We start from the raw sequence: 17,924 nt of genomic DNA, 5'->3' as shown, positions 1-17,924 counted from the left end.
GAGGGAAAGTGATTCTTAAACTCTTACCTTCGTAGAATTTATATATCAGTTGAATTTTGATGGATTTCGGCAAAACTTCACTTTCAATACCATGTGACGGTTTCGCAGGAAAACACTCATTTTACGTCAATCGTAGGCTCCGCATAGTTGTCATCGCTGTTAACACTTGTCAGCAGAAGCATATGTTTACTATGATTATAATTCAGTTGGAGGAGACAATTATTTTAACTAATTTTAATCCTAACTATACAAAAACGTTACACATCGAAACAAATTATGTTGTCTAACCTAATGGCGTCCAAGCAAATTTGGGCCCGCGGTTTTTGAACCGCGAAACATGATTGGTCCAGCGCGGCTGTCAATCACGCCGTACGGAGTGGTCATTCTTAATAGGAAGATGCGAAGTGACGTCATTGGAATACTGACGTAATTGAAATTTAAAACTAGCTATATATTATTACAAAGCTTCGCCACATTAAAATAAACAATTGGTCTACTAATATTGACCCCTGTCAAATTTCTATAGCAAGCAGACAATGCTGTTTACAGGTCGGTATTTTTTTTTTTTCTTCATAATTTTGGACAAAATAATTATATTAAGTTTATGTTTTAAAAGATGAAAGAAATAAAAAGTACCTTTTGTCAAATATATCATATAAAAAAATAACCGTTGGATATGTTTTATTTATTGTGTACGAAGCAAAAACAAGTGACTCGTGGACCTTATGCTACGTGATCCTTACACTGAACAATGAAAATTATGGACGACTTCGTACAAAGTAAATATAACATATCTTACCGTAATTTTTCGATATGTTGTTTTTTAAAAAAGGTACTTTTTTTTAATGCAAAATTCTTCACCAAAGACGATTAAATGTAGTCAATATCATGAACTAAAAACTGAATAGCAAATTTGTATTGATAAATTTCTAGCGTTCTGCAGATGGAAGCGTCATGGACTGGTTTATTTTATTGTAGGGATTTGCAAAGGGAGGTAATTAGGAAGTTAAATGTTTGTAAGGTGAAGGACACGTGAAAGCAGCGTGGTCTTAACATTGTTAGGCTGCTGATTTTCCTCTCTCTCCTTGGGTTTGGTGCGTGTGCGTGTGCGTGCATGATTTTTCAAATATAGGAATGAGGATTTCAGCAGATTTAATTATTTACAAGGTTATCCATTTGATGAGTGAAATGGATCAGGTATCATATATATATTTGGGTTTTTTTACTTTCACCTTTCTGTTTTTGATTTTGTGTTTGTTCATTGCATTTTTCAAGCTGCAGTGTGTCGTCAAAAAATCATTCATTCACTGTTTATTGTTTTTCTTGTTTATTTTATTATTATTATTATTTTTTAAATTATGAATTATGATGATTATTATTGTTTATTATTATATTGTATCAGATGATCATAGATCTGGGTGTATACAGTGTATGTATTATTTACATTGCTGTTTTCTTAATTATTGTACCAAAACACACATCACACACTTGAAGAAAATAAAAAAATAAATAAAATAATAAAAATATAAATAAATAAATAAATAAATAAATAGAAATAAAAATAACAATATACTTGTGACTACATAAATTATTTTGCATTTATCATTATATAATTGTTATTTCCATCAATGGTAATTATAGGAATGATATCTGGGGAGGGGGGTACAACCTCTAATGGAGAGTCACAGCCTTTATAGTATGTTGGGGGGGGGGGGGGAGACAAGCCATATATTTAACCTTTAGTTATATGGAGTTGGACCTGTTTCAAAGTCGACATAGACCTACTTCATAAATCAATAACTTCTATTGATATGTATCCCATCATTTATCTTTTGCTTATTTTTCAGAAGTTGAAAATAAAACAATTTCATTATTTTCAAGAGGAATAATAATATGCAAGGCATTTTTCAGTTTCCAATCCCTCTTTTCTCTTTTTATCTGCACTGCTGACTGCCACTTTTGGCATTATGCTACATTTCGCAAGGATCCTTTTGCACTCATATCCAGTCGACCACAGCATACACATAGTGTTAAATACTACATACAAAGATGATTTCCATAAATGCAACTGTAATGGAGGTCAACATCTATGTTACATAGACAAAATTGGCTATATTGGTCATTCTTCCAAAAATGTCATATTGGGTTACCCACAAAACATAAACAATTAGTAACACTTTATGCATTTTATGAAATTCACATGTTTTTTAACACTTAAAAACCTTTTATATATATATATATATATATATATATATATATATATATATATATATTGTGCAAATACCAGTATTGTTATTTCTAGTCTCTCATTATGTCTTTCTACCTGTTTGTCTCTCCCGATTAATTTTTTTATTACGATCGACCATTGGAGCATCACAACACATGCACGCATGCACACATGCATGCATTCAAAACAATTGCCAGCCATATATATATATATATATATACACACACACACACACACACACACACACAAACACCAACAGTGAATGATTACAATTTGTACTTGCCTCACTGTGGTATGAAGTATTGTCCATAACAACGACGCTGGAAGGGGGAAGTTTCGGCAGTAGTATATCCTTGAACCACTCAGTGAAATGTTTCGCATTCATCTCATCATGATTATCCTGGCTGTTGGTTTTCGAGAGGAAAACCAAACCAACATTGGGAATGAAGCCCATCTCTCGAGAACCACCATCAAGGACCACCAGACGTTTTCCCTTCCCATCTGGGATACAGCGATCACAGTCACTGCACCCAGATGATACCATAGCTGTAGTGGTTCCAGAAATATTCTCTGACCATTCCCCTTTCCAGCTGTGGTTTGTATTCACCCATATTTCGTCAAGGTAGACAATGTGTCGTCGATGCTGACAGTATCTGTTTAAACATGAAAAAAATGTGTTGCATTATGATGAGAATTTTCATTTAAATTGTGTGTACATATGTGTGTGTAAAAAAGAGTAAAAGTAATAAACACACAATTCAAATCGCTATAAAATATACCTTGTATTGATAAAGTTCATTTATGTATTCTTAGTTAACTATACATGCAACATTCCAAATACACTGTGATAGAAGCCACCCCCACCCCCACTATACTATGTGACTTCACGCCAGCGGGTCTTGCGATATCACATTTGACCGACCACAGTATTGACCCCCTTAGCAGTGTTATATTTCCGCTGGCATAGGCGTACAGGCTCCCATGTTTGTAGGTTTGTAGAGGTGGGTGACAGGATGATTTTCCCCCAAATTAAAAAGAAATGCATGGATCTTGATAGAAACATGTATTCATATTAGCATTAGTATCTAACAGTCATATATGGTTGCAAACGATTTACTACGCATTTTTTACATGGATTGCAACTAACATTGTTGGTAGATAAAAATATGTGTTGAAAAGGCATCATGCAGCTCATTTTGCCCTGATATCTATCATTTTTATATGAATTTGAGGATCCAACCCACCCACCAGTGCACACTCTGGTATCTTGCACTTATGTCCACAGGCCTATAAATTAACAACAACCCCCCCCCCCCCCCCCCCCCCCCCCATCTCCCGCTGAAGCAAATGGTCCGCTTTCAGAACTAAAACATACAGGTTTATACTTTATATGGAGTTTCTGGTGGTGCAAAAACAAAATAGAAAAAGGTCCACTTGGTTCATATTCGAACCCCCCACACACACCCCACACATACCCCAGGTCCAGATCACGCTACGCCCCTGCAGATATTACGTTCATACCAGTGAATAGATTGTAAAATATCAATTTTGTAATTAGTTGATTCTTAAATAACAGAATTTATACAATTATATACAATTGTTACGAATGGATTATTTGTCTACTATTCACTACAGTCAGAAAGAAAAAAAGAAAGAAATGTTTTATTTAACGACGCACTCAACACATTTTATTTACGGTTATATGGCGTAAGACATATGGTTAAAGACCACATAGATTTTGAGAGGAAACCCGCTGTCGCCACTACATGGACTACTTTTTCCAATTAGCCGCAAGGGATCTTTTATTTGCGCTTCCCACAGGCAGGAAAGCACAAACCATGGCCTTTGTTGAACCAGTTATGGATCACTGGTCGGTGCAAGTGGTTTACTCCTACCCATTGAGCCTTGCGTAGCACTCACTCAGGGTTTGGAGTCGGTATCTGGATTAAAAATCCCATGCCTCGACTGGGATCCGAACCCAGCACCTACCAAACTGTAGACCGATGGCCTAACCATTACACCACCGAGGCCGGTCACTACAGTCAAACACAAAAATGTAGCATAGGCCTACCTTTTGCAGATCGAATGAATAATAACTGAAAGAAATGCTAACAGTAGGAGGCTTAAAAGTCATAAACATTAAATGATTTGGCCTTTGTTGATCTGGTACGTATGAGGTCAAGTGACACGCACCGAATGTTAATCATCTTCCTCCATTATAAGTCAACTTCTACGAGTCAAATGAACCCGATATCGATAACTCTTAGTCGGTTCCACAGGGGATGACTTTTCTCATACTATGAAATTTACTACATGTTATTTATTTCTCAGCCGATTGGTTTGTAAACTGGACACAGAAATAGTATTTAATTTTTATTTCCAAAACATTTTTATCTGTCTTCTTACGTCAAACCAAACTGAAATTATTAACCAAAAAACACACACTTTTGTAGAAGGATGAAAAGGACTATTGTAAACTTAATGATTTTAGGGATTTGTAAAGTTTTGTATTTAGATACTTGTCTGAACATCATTGTTAATGAAAATCTTCACTAACTGTGAAGAAAAACCTCACAAATGAACGACAAGCAGATGACAACAAATCGGATGTTAATTGCGCGAACCAAGCATAACGCAGTTAGGGACGTTGAAGATATATTCTTTACATTCCAACAAAACATTTATTTTACCCAAAGTGCCATTATGCAACTATGGTGCTGCACAAGTCCCTTTAATTTTCAAATCTTTAAAAATATGCAAAGCGAGGAAAACGGCATCTTATTAAAACGCATTTTCATTGGTGTTACTAATGGTCATTGGTGTTACTCAGTACCTGGTAACACCAACGACAGGTAACACCAATAACAAATAAGTGCATAATTAATTCATGCTCTCTAAAGAAACAGTTGAGAAAACTGAAAAAGTGCATGCTGTAGCAGACATACGACGTCTATAATAATATACAAAAAGTTTCTTAAAATTATTAACCATTACAAAAATACGATTTTAACACCAATGACAGTGAATACACATACATTTATATTTTGACAACACATTCATGGCATTTAAAGAAAACTATTCGCAACTGTTCATATGCCTGCTGTTTTGGACAAATAAGTCTGATGGCCGATATCGGTCGATGAAATGTTTCATCCAGAGAGCATTTAGTTTCTTTTGTTTTCTCATAAGTATATACAATAACACCAATGACAAAACTCCAGGGACAAGCTTATATTGCCCACCATCTTTTGAATATGGAAAATATTTACAAGATTCCTTCTTTAGGGAGTAAGTCAGCCATCAGTATTGCATTAAAGGTATTCAGTGGTATGTCTGCTGTTATATATTTTAACAGTGCATGTTACGTATAGTGTTATGCTAGGGACAGGTAACACCAATGACATTTTACACTAATCTCTAATAAAATCTCTATCAAAGCTGATTATGAGAGAGAAAAATTTGCTATAACAGAATATTATTAATAAGGTTTCGTTAAAGACAACAAATTTAGTTTTCTATATATGTAAAGAAAAAAGAATTTGTGCTGGGACATAAAAGTGACACTTTCTGTAGAATGACCCAAATATGTTTTCGTTATATTTCAACCAATAGAAAGAGCCATCTACATGTAATTAGACATGCGCACTTATTCACAATATTTCCCTTGAGATATTTACAGCATGATACGTCTGTTAAAAATCATGTGCGGAACTATAGTTAGTGTGGTAGGTGTGTCAACTACCCGCTATCCAGTAAATTCCCCAAACTTAAAAGAAAACTAATTAAATATTATTTCTAGTTCTACATGTCATAAACGTTTTTTTTGTTTGTGTTTTTTTGTGGGTTTTTTCAGATGAAATAAATATAAATATGTCCTCGGAAATAGCATTTTAGTGCTTAATTATTCATACTATTCCCACCCCGATAAATATATATCCCGATGCCAGTACAGCCCTAACACACACTGATAAAACTACCTCAAACTGCATTTGCACATGCGACACGAACAACTGAAATAAACTGCTCCAGAACAAAATATGAGGCTCACGACGTCTGGTCGACGTTATTTTCGTTTCATTATTTACTACTTTTTAGTTATTGATTTTATTTGCTATAGAACTAATATAATAATTAACTCGACCTAAGTGGAGTATAAGTCCATTTTATCCACACATACTCGGTGTTTCGGTGAATATCCCAACAGTTTTGGTCGTCAGAACATCCTCAGCTTCTCCTCGGAGGCCCCACGACCAAAACTGTAGGGATATTCACCAATGCACCTCATGAAGTGTGGGTATAACTATTACATATGCACACAGTCAAACCTGTCTTAAGCGGTCACACAAGGGAGTAGATAAAATTAAACATGTCGGCAAGATAACTTCTTTGTAGAAGCATCACGAGGGGTTTATGGATATTTATACCCTCTGTATGCTCTTGTACCCCGAGCATCTACAACTTATATTACTCATAGGCCCGAAATAAACATATAAATTGTATATCTTTATCGTGATTCAAAACTTCATTTATATATATTGTACTGACACGAATGATTTAAACTGTTATTGAAAACCTAGTACGAAATACGAGTCGAGTCCAGTCATAGACGTTATGTCTTGTTTGGGTTTCATGGGGGCAGGTACGCTAGGTGCCCTTCGAAAAACATGGCCAATATCTGCACACACGTGCATATATGCCTCACTAAGTTGTAAAACAATATCTGCACGAGTGTGTATATGTTTAAGTCAATGGTGTTTTTGTTTTTATAAACTGTTACGGCGCTATTTATATACACACAGAAATATGAATATAACATTATACATCTGGAAATTAAATAAGCACAACCTGAATTGTATTGCAGCCAAAAAAGTATCTAAAAATAATTGTGCGTACTTATGGTTTTTGTCGTTTTCTGTAGAATACATCAAATGTTGACGTAACGACAGTGTTACTTATCGTCAACAGTGTTCAATATCTTCTACATATATATAACATTAATTTGTATCATCAAAATGTTCATAATTACTAGCAAAGTATAGACAAGTGTTACCTACATGTAGGTAGTGCTTAATTAATTTCCGGGTGTATAGTTTACCTACATGCACCCATTGTATTGTACTGATAAGCTTTGCAGCTTAAAGTCATTGCAGATTTAATATTTAAAAGTACGTTGCTGGAATCTAATAACAATTTCCATTTTATCTGATAGGAGACACAAAAATGCATTCTGGACCAACTGATTTCATAATGCTGTGTTAATCCAATTTTATTGTGTGGGATAATGCATAATCTGTGGACTATGGAATGGATGCTGGGTCTGATGTTAGTCGTCACAGTGTGTCCCCTAACTGAAGTTGACAGCAACGACAAATCTGAAAGCAGTGAATCTGTGGTTTATTATCAGGATGACGGTATACAACTTCCTGCAATTGACCACAGCATGGTGGGTGTAGATTTCGGCCAACTGGATGCTCAGATTGAGAGTCTTGCAGGGGATGACTTGGATTCACTGCTGGAAGAGCTGAAAGGATTTCATGACATGACTGATGGTGGTGAGTAGTTATGGGTCCGCCGAAATGCTGGACCGAAACTTCCCTGCAATGGCACTAAAACATAGTAAAGGAGTTCTAGTCATATTATGATTTATCCGTTCTATGGCTAAAAGTAGAGTCAGTTCCTGAGAATCCATGGCCATTTTAAAACGTTTAAACATTATAAAAGTTTAAAATTGTGTATATTAATTGCGCTTATAAAAGAAGCTAGCAACAGACGTTTGGCGCCATTCACAGTGTTTTATGTTTAATTCGAAAGGGTGCCACCATCACTCGTCATCTTGCTCATCGCTACTCATTTAAGTCTGTTTGCTTCAAACTAGGTAGATGATTAAGGGTTATGATCTATTACCATTCAGGTATTAAAATGTTATAATATGAAATGGTCTAAGGTGCTTATTTCAAAATTGGTACTACTAGTGTCAATATTTTTTTCTGATTGCTAATTATTTAAAGTGATACACAATTTTCTCCTCGCTTCAAACTTGGTAAAACGTCAAGATGACGAGTGGCAATTTAGACAAAAAAGGTGCTTTGTTGGACATGTCTTCATTTCAAAAGGTCATTAACATGTTATTCGTTCATTTATTCATTCATTCATTCATTCATTCATTCATTTACATTTTAAAATGTCAACTTTTTCTCTGCGTGATAGCACATGTCTGAGAGCAAGATACTTTATTTTACTTCCGAATACATATGTTTTCGTATGTATGAAATTTTGGAGGGTGTAATTAATTTAGGGTCACATACGACTACCAGGAACTCTGGTCTTCAGTATACAGACACTAATATTCTATAGAATTATTATGTAGTTTAATTCATTAAAAGGCTATATATTTACCACAGCCAGTACTGCAAATATGACAACCTTTGAAAGACCGGTCGTGGAACACTGGATGGGATGGAAGACCCCATCCACCGAGGACGTCCGATCGTTCGGTCTAAGCACCCCAAGCATGTGCTCTACGGACCGACAGCCTGCTTTTGTTTTCTTCTTTGTTTTTCCTGAAGCTACTTTTGTGTTACAGATAGCGAATCGCCGGAGATTGGAGGCCCAGTCCTTCGGGGCACTGAGTTTAGCCGCAATGCTAAGCTCAGCAAGTACGAAACTGTGATCAAGAAACTAGAAGCCATACACGGTGTGACGCCCAGTGACGAGTCAGACGAAACGCAAGCGGGTTATGAACGAGACACGGGTAACGTTAGATTGTATGGTCTTAAAACGTTTCTGAAAACATTTTCTGTTTATTTTCCATTTATTAATAAGCAAAGACAAAAGTTAAAAGTGTTTTGGAAATAACAAAAATATACTATTGTTGTGTGTCATTTAAAAAACACTCGGCTTAGAAATAAATCACGTGTAGTAAATGTCATAGTATGAAAAAAGGCATTCCCTGTGGGACCGACTCTATATTTCTCAACATACATATAATCCAAACATTATCATTACTTTACTTTAATGTCGTTTTTGTTCTTGTATTATGCTTGATACATGTTTCGATATAATCATTTATGTTTTGAAAGTTGTAGTAATAAAAGAGTTTCCAACTACAATTGTCGATGAAAATGTATCATGGAATATGTACCTAACACATTTTTTCGGTATTTCTGTATTTTTAACATAATTTATTCGGACAAAAATGCAGAACTGATATACAGGAAAAGTAGGCCCGCTCTTGGAATATCATGGCGGTACTGGCAGACGACAACTGAACACGTATCAATGTAATCAGTGGCGGATCCAGAAAATCCATTTGGGGGGGGGGGGGGCGTTGACATGAGGCGGAATGCCAAGGGAACTTTGGGGAAGGTTTGGAGGGGATGAAAACTAATATATAATAAAATTATAACTGTCGCAAAATTTAGGGGGGGAGCGGGCCCCTGGCCCCCCCCCCCCCCCCCCCAGCCCAGATCCGCCTCTGGTAATTATGTTTGTTGTTTGTCATACAGCTGCCTCATTATTCGTTCTACGTGGTATATAACGGTGTTTTTGTCTCCAGGTTTAGATATGTTAAAGAAACAAGATGGGCCGAACGTCGTGGAGCTGACCAGGCGAGCTAAATACTTAAAGGACAAACTCCACAAAGGTAAGTCAAATACGTTGCTTGGTTGTTGTTGGGTTTTTTTGTTTTTTGTTTTGTTTTTTGTTTGTTTGATTTTTTGTAGTGGTAGTGGATTATTGTCTTCTCGTAGGAATGAATGAATGAACGAATGAATGAATGAATGTTTAACGACACCCCAGCACGAAAAATGCATCGGGTGTCAGACTATGGTAAATTAAAAAACAACAACACATTTTTATGATCAACAGCAATATAAAAATTCAACAGTTAAATTAATACACAGTGTAAAGAACTGTGCAAAAATACAAATATCACAGTTAGACAATATTTAAAATTGACAATAAAAATCAATATCACGTAGAAACCGTAAAATACGTTATGGATGGGATCGAAAGGATTCCATCACATTTCGTGGTCCAAATATATCTTTTTTTCTTTCAGATGGTTACACTCCACCACAATGTGGCGTACCGTCAGAGTACACCGACAGTGCTCACAATGAGGTGGAGGATCCTCCTTCAAAATTAATGAATGGGTCAAGTATGTATGACCGATGCGAGCACGACACAAGACTATTTCATCCTTCCTGCATTGTCTATAGGAGGACTGCCACTCTCCCAAGACTGGCTTGATAACATGAAGCTTGTTCGCCACCGCACCGTCCCAATCGTGTTGCCTTTTCGTAGTATTCTTATTTCTGTACTAAAGGCTGCATGGGACAAACATGTGAAAGTAGGCTTGAACAGAAAAAGTTCCTGACCAGTGTTATAGCTAGGAATATAACAGGGCAGGACGCTCATTTCAGTGACTGTGGAACAACTGCGATATAGCTGAATACATTATTTCAGTAGCACGAATAGACGGACATGGAACCTTATTCACAAAGCTCGTTTAAGCTCTGTTAAGGCGTGATACCGATGTCGTGATGTATGTTTAAGACAGTAACCAGTGATACACTACTTTGTAAAGACACAGTTGGCTACATCCCTTGTAGTAGTGTTGGTATAAAAGTGCTGCTACTGGCAGTAGTTAGTTTAAATTTCCCTATTAGCTCAGTTGGTAGAGCGCTGGATTCTCGTACTGAGAGTCTGTAGTGCGAATATTTTTCATTCTGTTACATCGACCTCTGTGGTGTCGTGGTTAAGCCATCGGACATAAAGGTGGTAGGTACAGGGTTCGCAACCCGGTACCGGTTCCCTCCCAGAGCGAGTTTTAACGACTCAATAGGAAGGTGTAAGACCACTACACCCTCGTCTCACTCACTGATCACTAACAACTAACCCACTGTCCTGAACAGAAGGCCCAGAGAGCTGATGTGTGTGCCTAGGACAGCACGCTTCAAACTTAATTGGATATAAACAAGATAATGAGTTGAAATGAAATGAAATGTTGTGTTATATTCGGGGCCGACGTAGGAATTGGGTGTGTTCTTAATACAAGAATGCAATTATAATCCAGTCAGGACCCCTAACAGTTCAACTTCCCGTGTCAACGGAGAATGTTTTTGTACCAAATCTCGTTACACCTGTAATTGTCAGGCAGGTTACCAAGTAGACTGTCAGACAGGCATAGCAGCAAAACGCATTGCTTTTTAATCAATTAGCCTCTTTGGTTGGTTTTCGGGGGTGTTTTTATTTTTATTTATTTATTTATTTATTTTATTGGTATATTGTATACCTTCGTATTGAACATCTATGTTTATATAGGCTACCTGAAACTAATCCTATCATGAAGACAAACCATACCGTCTAACAAGCATGACAGGGCCGTTTCGTATAATGTGAGTGAGTGAGTAAGTGTTTTACACGTACGTATATACCACGAAGGTTTCACGCACGCCTGTCACGGGCTTAATCTCTGACTTTCGCCAGTGACTAAGTCCGGGCCAGGAGGGGGGGAGGGGTACGTTTGAGGTGGGCGGAATTTGGAATAAAAAATTTAGGGGTCGGTCAAAGACCTAAGTCCTAAAATCCTAATGACATTCGTATAACGTAGCCCAGTGTTAATGTGCCTACCGGATGCGCGGTCGGTTTAGGATCGATCCCCGTCGGTGAACTCATTGGTTTATGTCTCCTTCAAGCCAGTGTACCACCAAGTATCAATGACCGTGGTATGTGCCAACATGTCTGTGGGGTGATGCATATAAACGATCCCTTGCTACTAATGGAAAAATGTAGCGGGTTTCCTCTAAGACTATATGTCAAAACTACCAAATGTTCGACGTCCAATAGCCGATCATTGGCAAATTTCTAGGAATGCTCTAGATGAGTCGTTAAACAAAACAAACATGTTGTCTGTTTGGGAACATTCGCTTTATTGCTAATAATGTTTAAATGCTTGAATATTGTAAATACAAACCACTGTATAATATTTCAGACCTTAGGGATAATTATTACACGTTTTAAATTATTTACAATAAACAGTATGTTCTGGAAGGGTCAAAAAGGAAATCCGTACATGAAACGGCGTGACTCCAGATGATATCTATAACAGACGGTAATGTGGCAGTCATAAGGCATTGGGTTGGATCAGAATATAACCCAGTGGGTCTGTAAAGAGCTATTCCTTCAACATCAAAGTTCATTATTTTTTCAGCTATGAATTACTGTGCAAACAAACCGTGCAAGAATGGAGGAAAATGCATACCTGGAAAAACCGGTTACCGCTGTCAGTGCCCTACTGGTTATCAGGGAACCCACTGTGAAACACGTAATGCATTAACAATTTTAATAGGTGTTTTCTTTTGTTATATATATATGGATATATACTCTGTCAAAAAAGAAATGCATAGGTGATAGGGAAAGAAGAAAAGTGTTTGATTTTACAAAAAATATCCCGGTTTTTTGTACAATTTTGCTGAATTATCATGTTTGTTAATGTTCTTGGAATGGGACAGCACGTTGTGCGACAATTGCAGAAAATCGGTGTGAAATGGTCAGATTTTGGCGAATGCATGTGAAACTCGGGGAAAAGATTGGGGTAGTGATGAGTATTTAAAGCTGCAATGCTCGCAATGCTGCCTCATTTCCATTTCGACGCAGACGAGGTACAAGATGCCAAGACTAAGCCTTCCGAATCGTAACATTGCAACAATGTTAGGTGAATCACAGTCAGCAGTTGCACGCCACATGAACGTCCATCAGAGTAACATTTCACGTCTCTGGGACAGGTACCAGCAGTTTCAATCAGCTGCAGATCGGCCCAGAATTGAAAGACCTCGCATAAAAACTGCAGCACAAGATCGCTACATCCGGGTTCTGCACTTGCCACAGCAACGAACACTGCTGGACGCATACATGGTTTGAGAAGGGTGTCTGCACAAACCATTCAGAACCAACTTAGAGAAGCTGGTTTATGAGCTAGGAGACCGTATGTTGGCCCCGTCCTGCAACGTCAACATCGACATTTACGTGTTCTCAGGTGCAGGAATGTACAGGGGTGGAACGTGGCAAACAGGCGGCGAGTATGGTTCAGCGACAAGTCACGTTTCCTTCTACAGCGACGTGATGGACGACAACGTGTTTACAGACGCCGCAGTGAACGTTTTGCCAACAACTGTGTCGCCCAAGTTGACAGATTCGCGGGGGGGGGGGGGGGGGGGGGGAGTGTCATGATGTGGAGAGCCATCTCATACATACACCGGCAGAAGTGAATTTGTTTTCGTACAAGGCAACCTAACAGCTGTACGCTACCGGAATGAAATTCTTCGCCGTCACATGCTTCCCATTTTGAATTGACAGAGAGAACTCTTTCAGCAGGACAATGCCAGGCCGCATACGGCACGTGTAACAATGGATTTCCTACAGAATGAGAACATTAATGTGCTGCCATGGTCATCAAGCTCGCCAGATCTCAACCCCATTGAACATCATTGGACAGACGTGTACGCCAGCCTGACCCGCAGCCTCAGACACTTCCGCAACTGTCACATGCACTGCAGGAAGAATCGGCTAGGATTCCATGTGCCCGGATTCAGAGACAATTCAGTCTATGCCAGTACACAAAATACTGATTTCAGGGTCCTCGTGCGACGCTGTTTTGTGACAAAAACGCCTCCACTGCCGTCAGTCCATAGCAAGAACATTGTCACATACTCATGTCAAATGTTACTGTGAACCGATCATAAATAACGAAATTATGCCACTTTGTATTAAAGAGATAATTCCATGAATATTTCGCCTATGCGTTTCTTTTTTGACAGAGTATGTGTGTGTGTGTGTCTGTGTGTGTGTTGTGTGGTATGTGCATGTGTATGGTTGAGAGTACATCAACGACGATCGATCCTGCGACCGATAACATTTCATGCGAACTATATCACTGACTTGCACCCACATCCTGAGTAGTTTGGAGCTTTATAATGTGTATACTATTGACTATTTGAAAAAAGAAAAAGAAAAAGAAAAATGTTTCACTATCAGCTATAGGATACTGTGAAAACTGGGGAAGAATTGATTAAACTGTGGACTATTGTATAGTTAATCTCGTATATTTCACTTTTTGAATTCCGTGTTTCATCTGTAAAGTACAACTGCTCTGCTGACTTATTACACAACATTTGTATGTTGCCGCTAGTGACCCCTGCCAAAGTAACCCATGCAATCACGGGGACTGTGTTTCTACCAAATCTGGGTACAAGTGTAACTGCTTTATTGGCTATGAAGGTGACCGCTGTCAAACAGGTAATGACAATCCAGGGTGTATACTACCATATGAAATTCCCACAGACGACAACGGTAACATGTGGCTGAATTTCCAGCAGCGTATCAATCGACATAAACACCAAATCTATGAATACTGTCACCTCTCACCCTTAAAGTGAATCGGAACAATTGAGGGTGAAGCTGCTAATTTCAGTGATAACGGGTAGCGTCTATGACTACCTTTGTTCCGCACAACATTTTAGTACTCTTTTTTTCAGGTACCCCATACATTACCTCATGAGGTTACCCCATACATAGTGGTACTAGATGAAATAAAATTACATAAATGTTTTGCCCAGGTGAAACTATTTTTTCACAACCAACACACTCACATGTATCATCAATCACCGGACTTGTGGCTTTAACTTCTCTATGAAACGTTCCGTGCACCTCGAACTTTGACCCAGCCGGAAGTTATTTGGTTTAGTCCTACCTACAGGCACGCGTGCATACAGTGTACTTTTCCATCCATAGTCAGTGTATTTCTGTCTATAGTTGTATTCAGTTTCTTTACATATGTGTATATTGTTATTGAGCATATCCATGTGTGTGTGTGTGTGTGTGTGTACTTGCAATTTCTCCTTTTACGAAAATGCTGAACACATAATCTGATGATGGTTGCCGATGTAGATTGGCATTTTATTTTGGCTTTGGCTCCATTGCCTCATCCCCGAACTATGTGGTTGAAATGGTATGTTTTATTTAAAGAACTTCACACATGTACGTAAAATGACGTTATGTAGAGAAGTGATGTTAATATTTTACATTTTGATAGTTAAATGACTCGCGAACACATGGTCAACAGTAGATCTAATGATCTGCCTGTAACCACGTCCAATCAGCACGTGCCATTATTCAACTCTTTAGAAACTGAGTCGGTGCTATGACGTACGAGCTACCTTTACATCAAGTAAATAAAATCAACCAATTAGCTCCATTTTAAATGTTCATGAAACATTCTAAATTATGCGTCAAAATCACTGGCCTCTGTGGTGTCGTTGTTAAGCGATCGGACATCGACATCGAGTTGCAACGACTCAATGGGTAGGTGTAGGACCACTACACCCGCTTTTCTTTCACTAACCACTAACAAATATCAACTAACCCACTGTCCTGGACAGACAGCCCAGATAGCACAGGTACGTGTGTGCCCAGGACAGCGTGCTTGAACCTTAATTAGATATAAGTATGAACACAAGTTGAAATGAAATTACCTTCAAGAAATTACTGAACATTTTCCCTTTGGCATTAATCCTACGGGACATTTGCTAATTCGATAAAACCAAAACCAATTCTAGTCGGGCTGCTTGTGCTCCCTTGCACATGCCGGCGTGGATTATCCCCTCTTCCTAGATGGAGGAGCCAGCGAAAGTCGACACCTATGCCCATGACAGGCGTGTGCTACAAGAGCCTGTTCTAAATGACCGGACCGGGACTGCTATGACGTGATCAATACAGTACGGAAAGGTCCAGGATTATTACAGTTGTGAATATTTTAAACATTTTGATGATAAAAAATGTACAAAGATGATAGGGGCAATCCGTTATTTCATGAACGTCATTCAAACCACAATTATACCATATCTCGACTAGAGGATAATTCTGTAAAGCCTATATAAGCAGGCTTTATTATAAAATAAAACTTAATGATATAACTATTTCCTCCTTCTAGGTCAGGTATTCCGGAGATGCGTAGAAATACGTAATAAGTATCCACAAGCAGAGGATGGAGAATATTGGATGTACCCAGAGGCATTCCATGGCAAGAAAGTTCAAATCTACTGTCACTTCATGAAAACTAGACCCAGGGAGTATGTGACGCTGAGAGTCATCAATCGAGGCAACTCTCCAAGAATGAGTTTCAAGAACTGTAAGCTTCATATTATTCGACTGGAGGACGACAACTCACATAGGGGATCGATATTCTTTACGAAAATCGGCGTCTACATGGCGGTACATGGGCAGATTTATAATTAACTTGAATATAATATTGCCCACTTGAATAATATTTATATAAGTTCAGCCAGTTTACAAACTAACCGATATTAGACATGGACTATAACATAGACTTCAATGTCAGCATTCTATTTTTAGATTTTACATTTATTTTCATCATCATCATCATCTCATTATGATAATGATGATGAAAGATGATGATGATGATGATTATTATTATTATTTATAAATATACTCTTCAAAAAAAGAAACTTGACATTGGTAAAAATAAGGCTATAAAATTATTTTGACAGAATCAAAGACATCGTAAAGACAGTCAAGTTAGTGAGCGAATGGTGATGCAAAACACTAAAAACCCACGTTTGATTCGCATAAACGTAGCTATAGTCAACATTTGTACTGAAATGCAAAATTGCAACCCTTATAGAAGCACGTGCATCATGAAGTTCTGTAACTTTGCATACCGAACCCTCCGTTGGAGGGACTTAAAAGGCCACACCACCAGTGATTCAAACAGACCATATTGCGACAATGTAGTTAACGCAATAATGGCAAGATTGACATCAGCTCAACACAATAATGCTATTGGAAGCAGGGCCTGCTCAACAAGCTGTGGCAAGCCACTTTGGCGTCTCCAGACAGACTATCTCTGCTTTATAGGCAAGTTACAATACCACTCACGGTGTTAATGACAGGCCAATGTCAGGTCATCCCAGAGTAACCACCATCGCTCAAGATTGATATATCTGGGTGCGTCATCTTCGAAATTTAACCACAACAGCAACAACCACAGCGACACAAATCCCTGGACTACACAGAATTTCTGACCAGACAGTTCGTAATCAGCCGAAGGAGACAGGCATTTTAACTAGAAGACCAGTGCGACGTAACGTTTTCACCTCACGTTACTTAGTGAAGCGTCTGCAGTGGTGCCAGCTGAAGGTGAGATGGACATGTCTCAGGTGGAGGACTGTTTTGTTTTCAGATGAGTCTCGTTTTCTCCGAGCATACATTTACATGTGTTTCAAATCTATTCCATGAAGAAGATTGCATCATTACGAGAAATGGAGCGTTTTAATGAAGAAAGGAAATGAAATATGTGTATTTCTAACGATATTTGTTATACTATAAAGCTGTATCCTAACCACACGTGATCGATGTGATCGATTATTCTAGAAATCATTGATTTCAATCTGCGTATCCTATCCTCACACATACGTCGGGATAGTTAAATGTGTCGCGTCGCACGCGTCCGGTTAGAATACGGCAGTTGAAATCAATGATTTCTAAAATAATCGCTCGCGTCCGGTTAGGATATAGCTTAACCGGACAAGTGCGATGCGACATATTTATCTATCGCGTTGTACAGGTGCGGTTAGAATGCGGCAATAGAAACTAATGATTTGTAAAATAATCGCTCGGA

General features: G+C 38.2%; 1 protein-coding gene across 1 annotated transcript; it reads left to right on the top strand.

The window, feature by feature from the left end:
- Positions 1 to 1,080: 1,080 nt before the first annotated feature.
- Positions 1,081 to 16,568, top strand: LOC121384484. Its single transcript, XM_041514893.1, has 6 exons — positions 1,081 to 1,197; positions 7,632 to 7,779; positions 8,811 to 8,978; positions 9,783 to 9,869; positions 12,441 to 12,554; positions 16,218 to 16,568. Exons 1-6 carry the CDS (start codon positions 1,135 to 1,137, stop codon positions 16,520 to 16,522), a joined length of 885 nt encoding a protein of 294 aa, XP_041370827.1. The 5' UTR covers positions 1,081 to 1,134; the 3' UTR covers positions 16,523 to 16,568.
- The last annotated feature ends 1,356 nt before the right edge of the window (positions 16,569 to 17,924 follow it).

The sequence above is a fragment of the Gigantopelta aegis genome, chromosome 10 (assembly GCF_016097555.1).
Source record: "Gigantopelta aegis isolate Gae_Host chromosome 10, Gae_host_genome, whole genome shotgun sequence".
NCBI classification, from domain to species: Eukaryota; Metazoa; Mollusca; class Gastropoda; order Neomphalida; family Peltospiridae; genus Gigantopelta; species Gigantopelta aegis.
The sequence above is the reverse complement of the archived record's forward strand: the minus strand, read 5'-3'. Positions and strand labels throughout refer to the sequence as shown.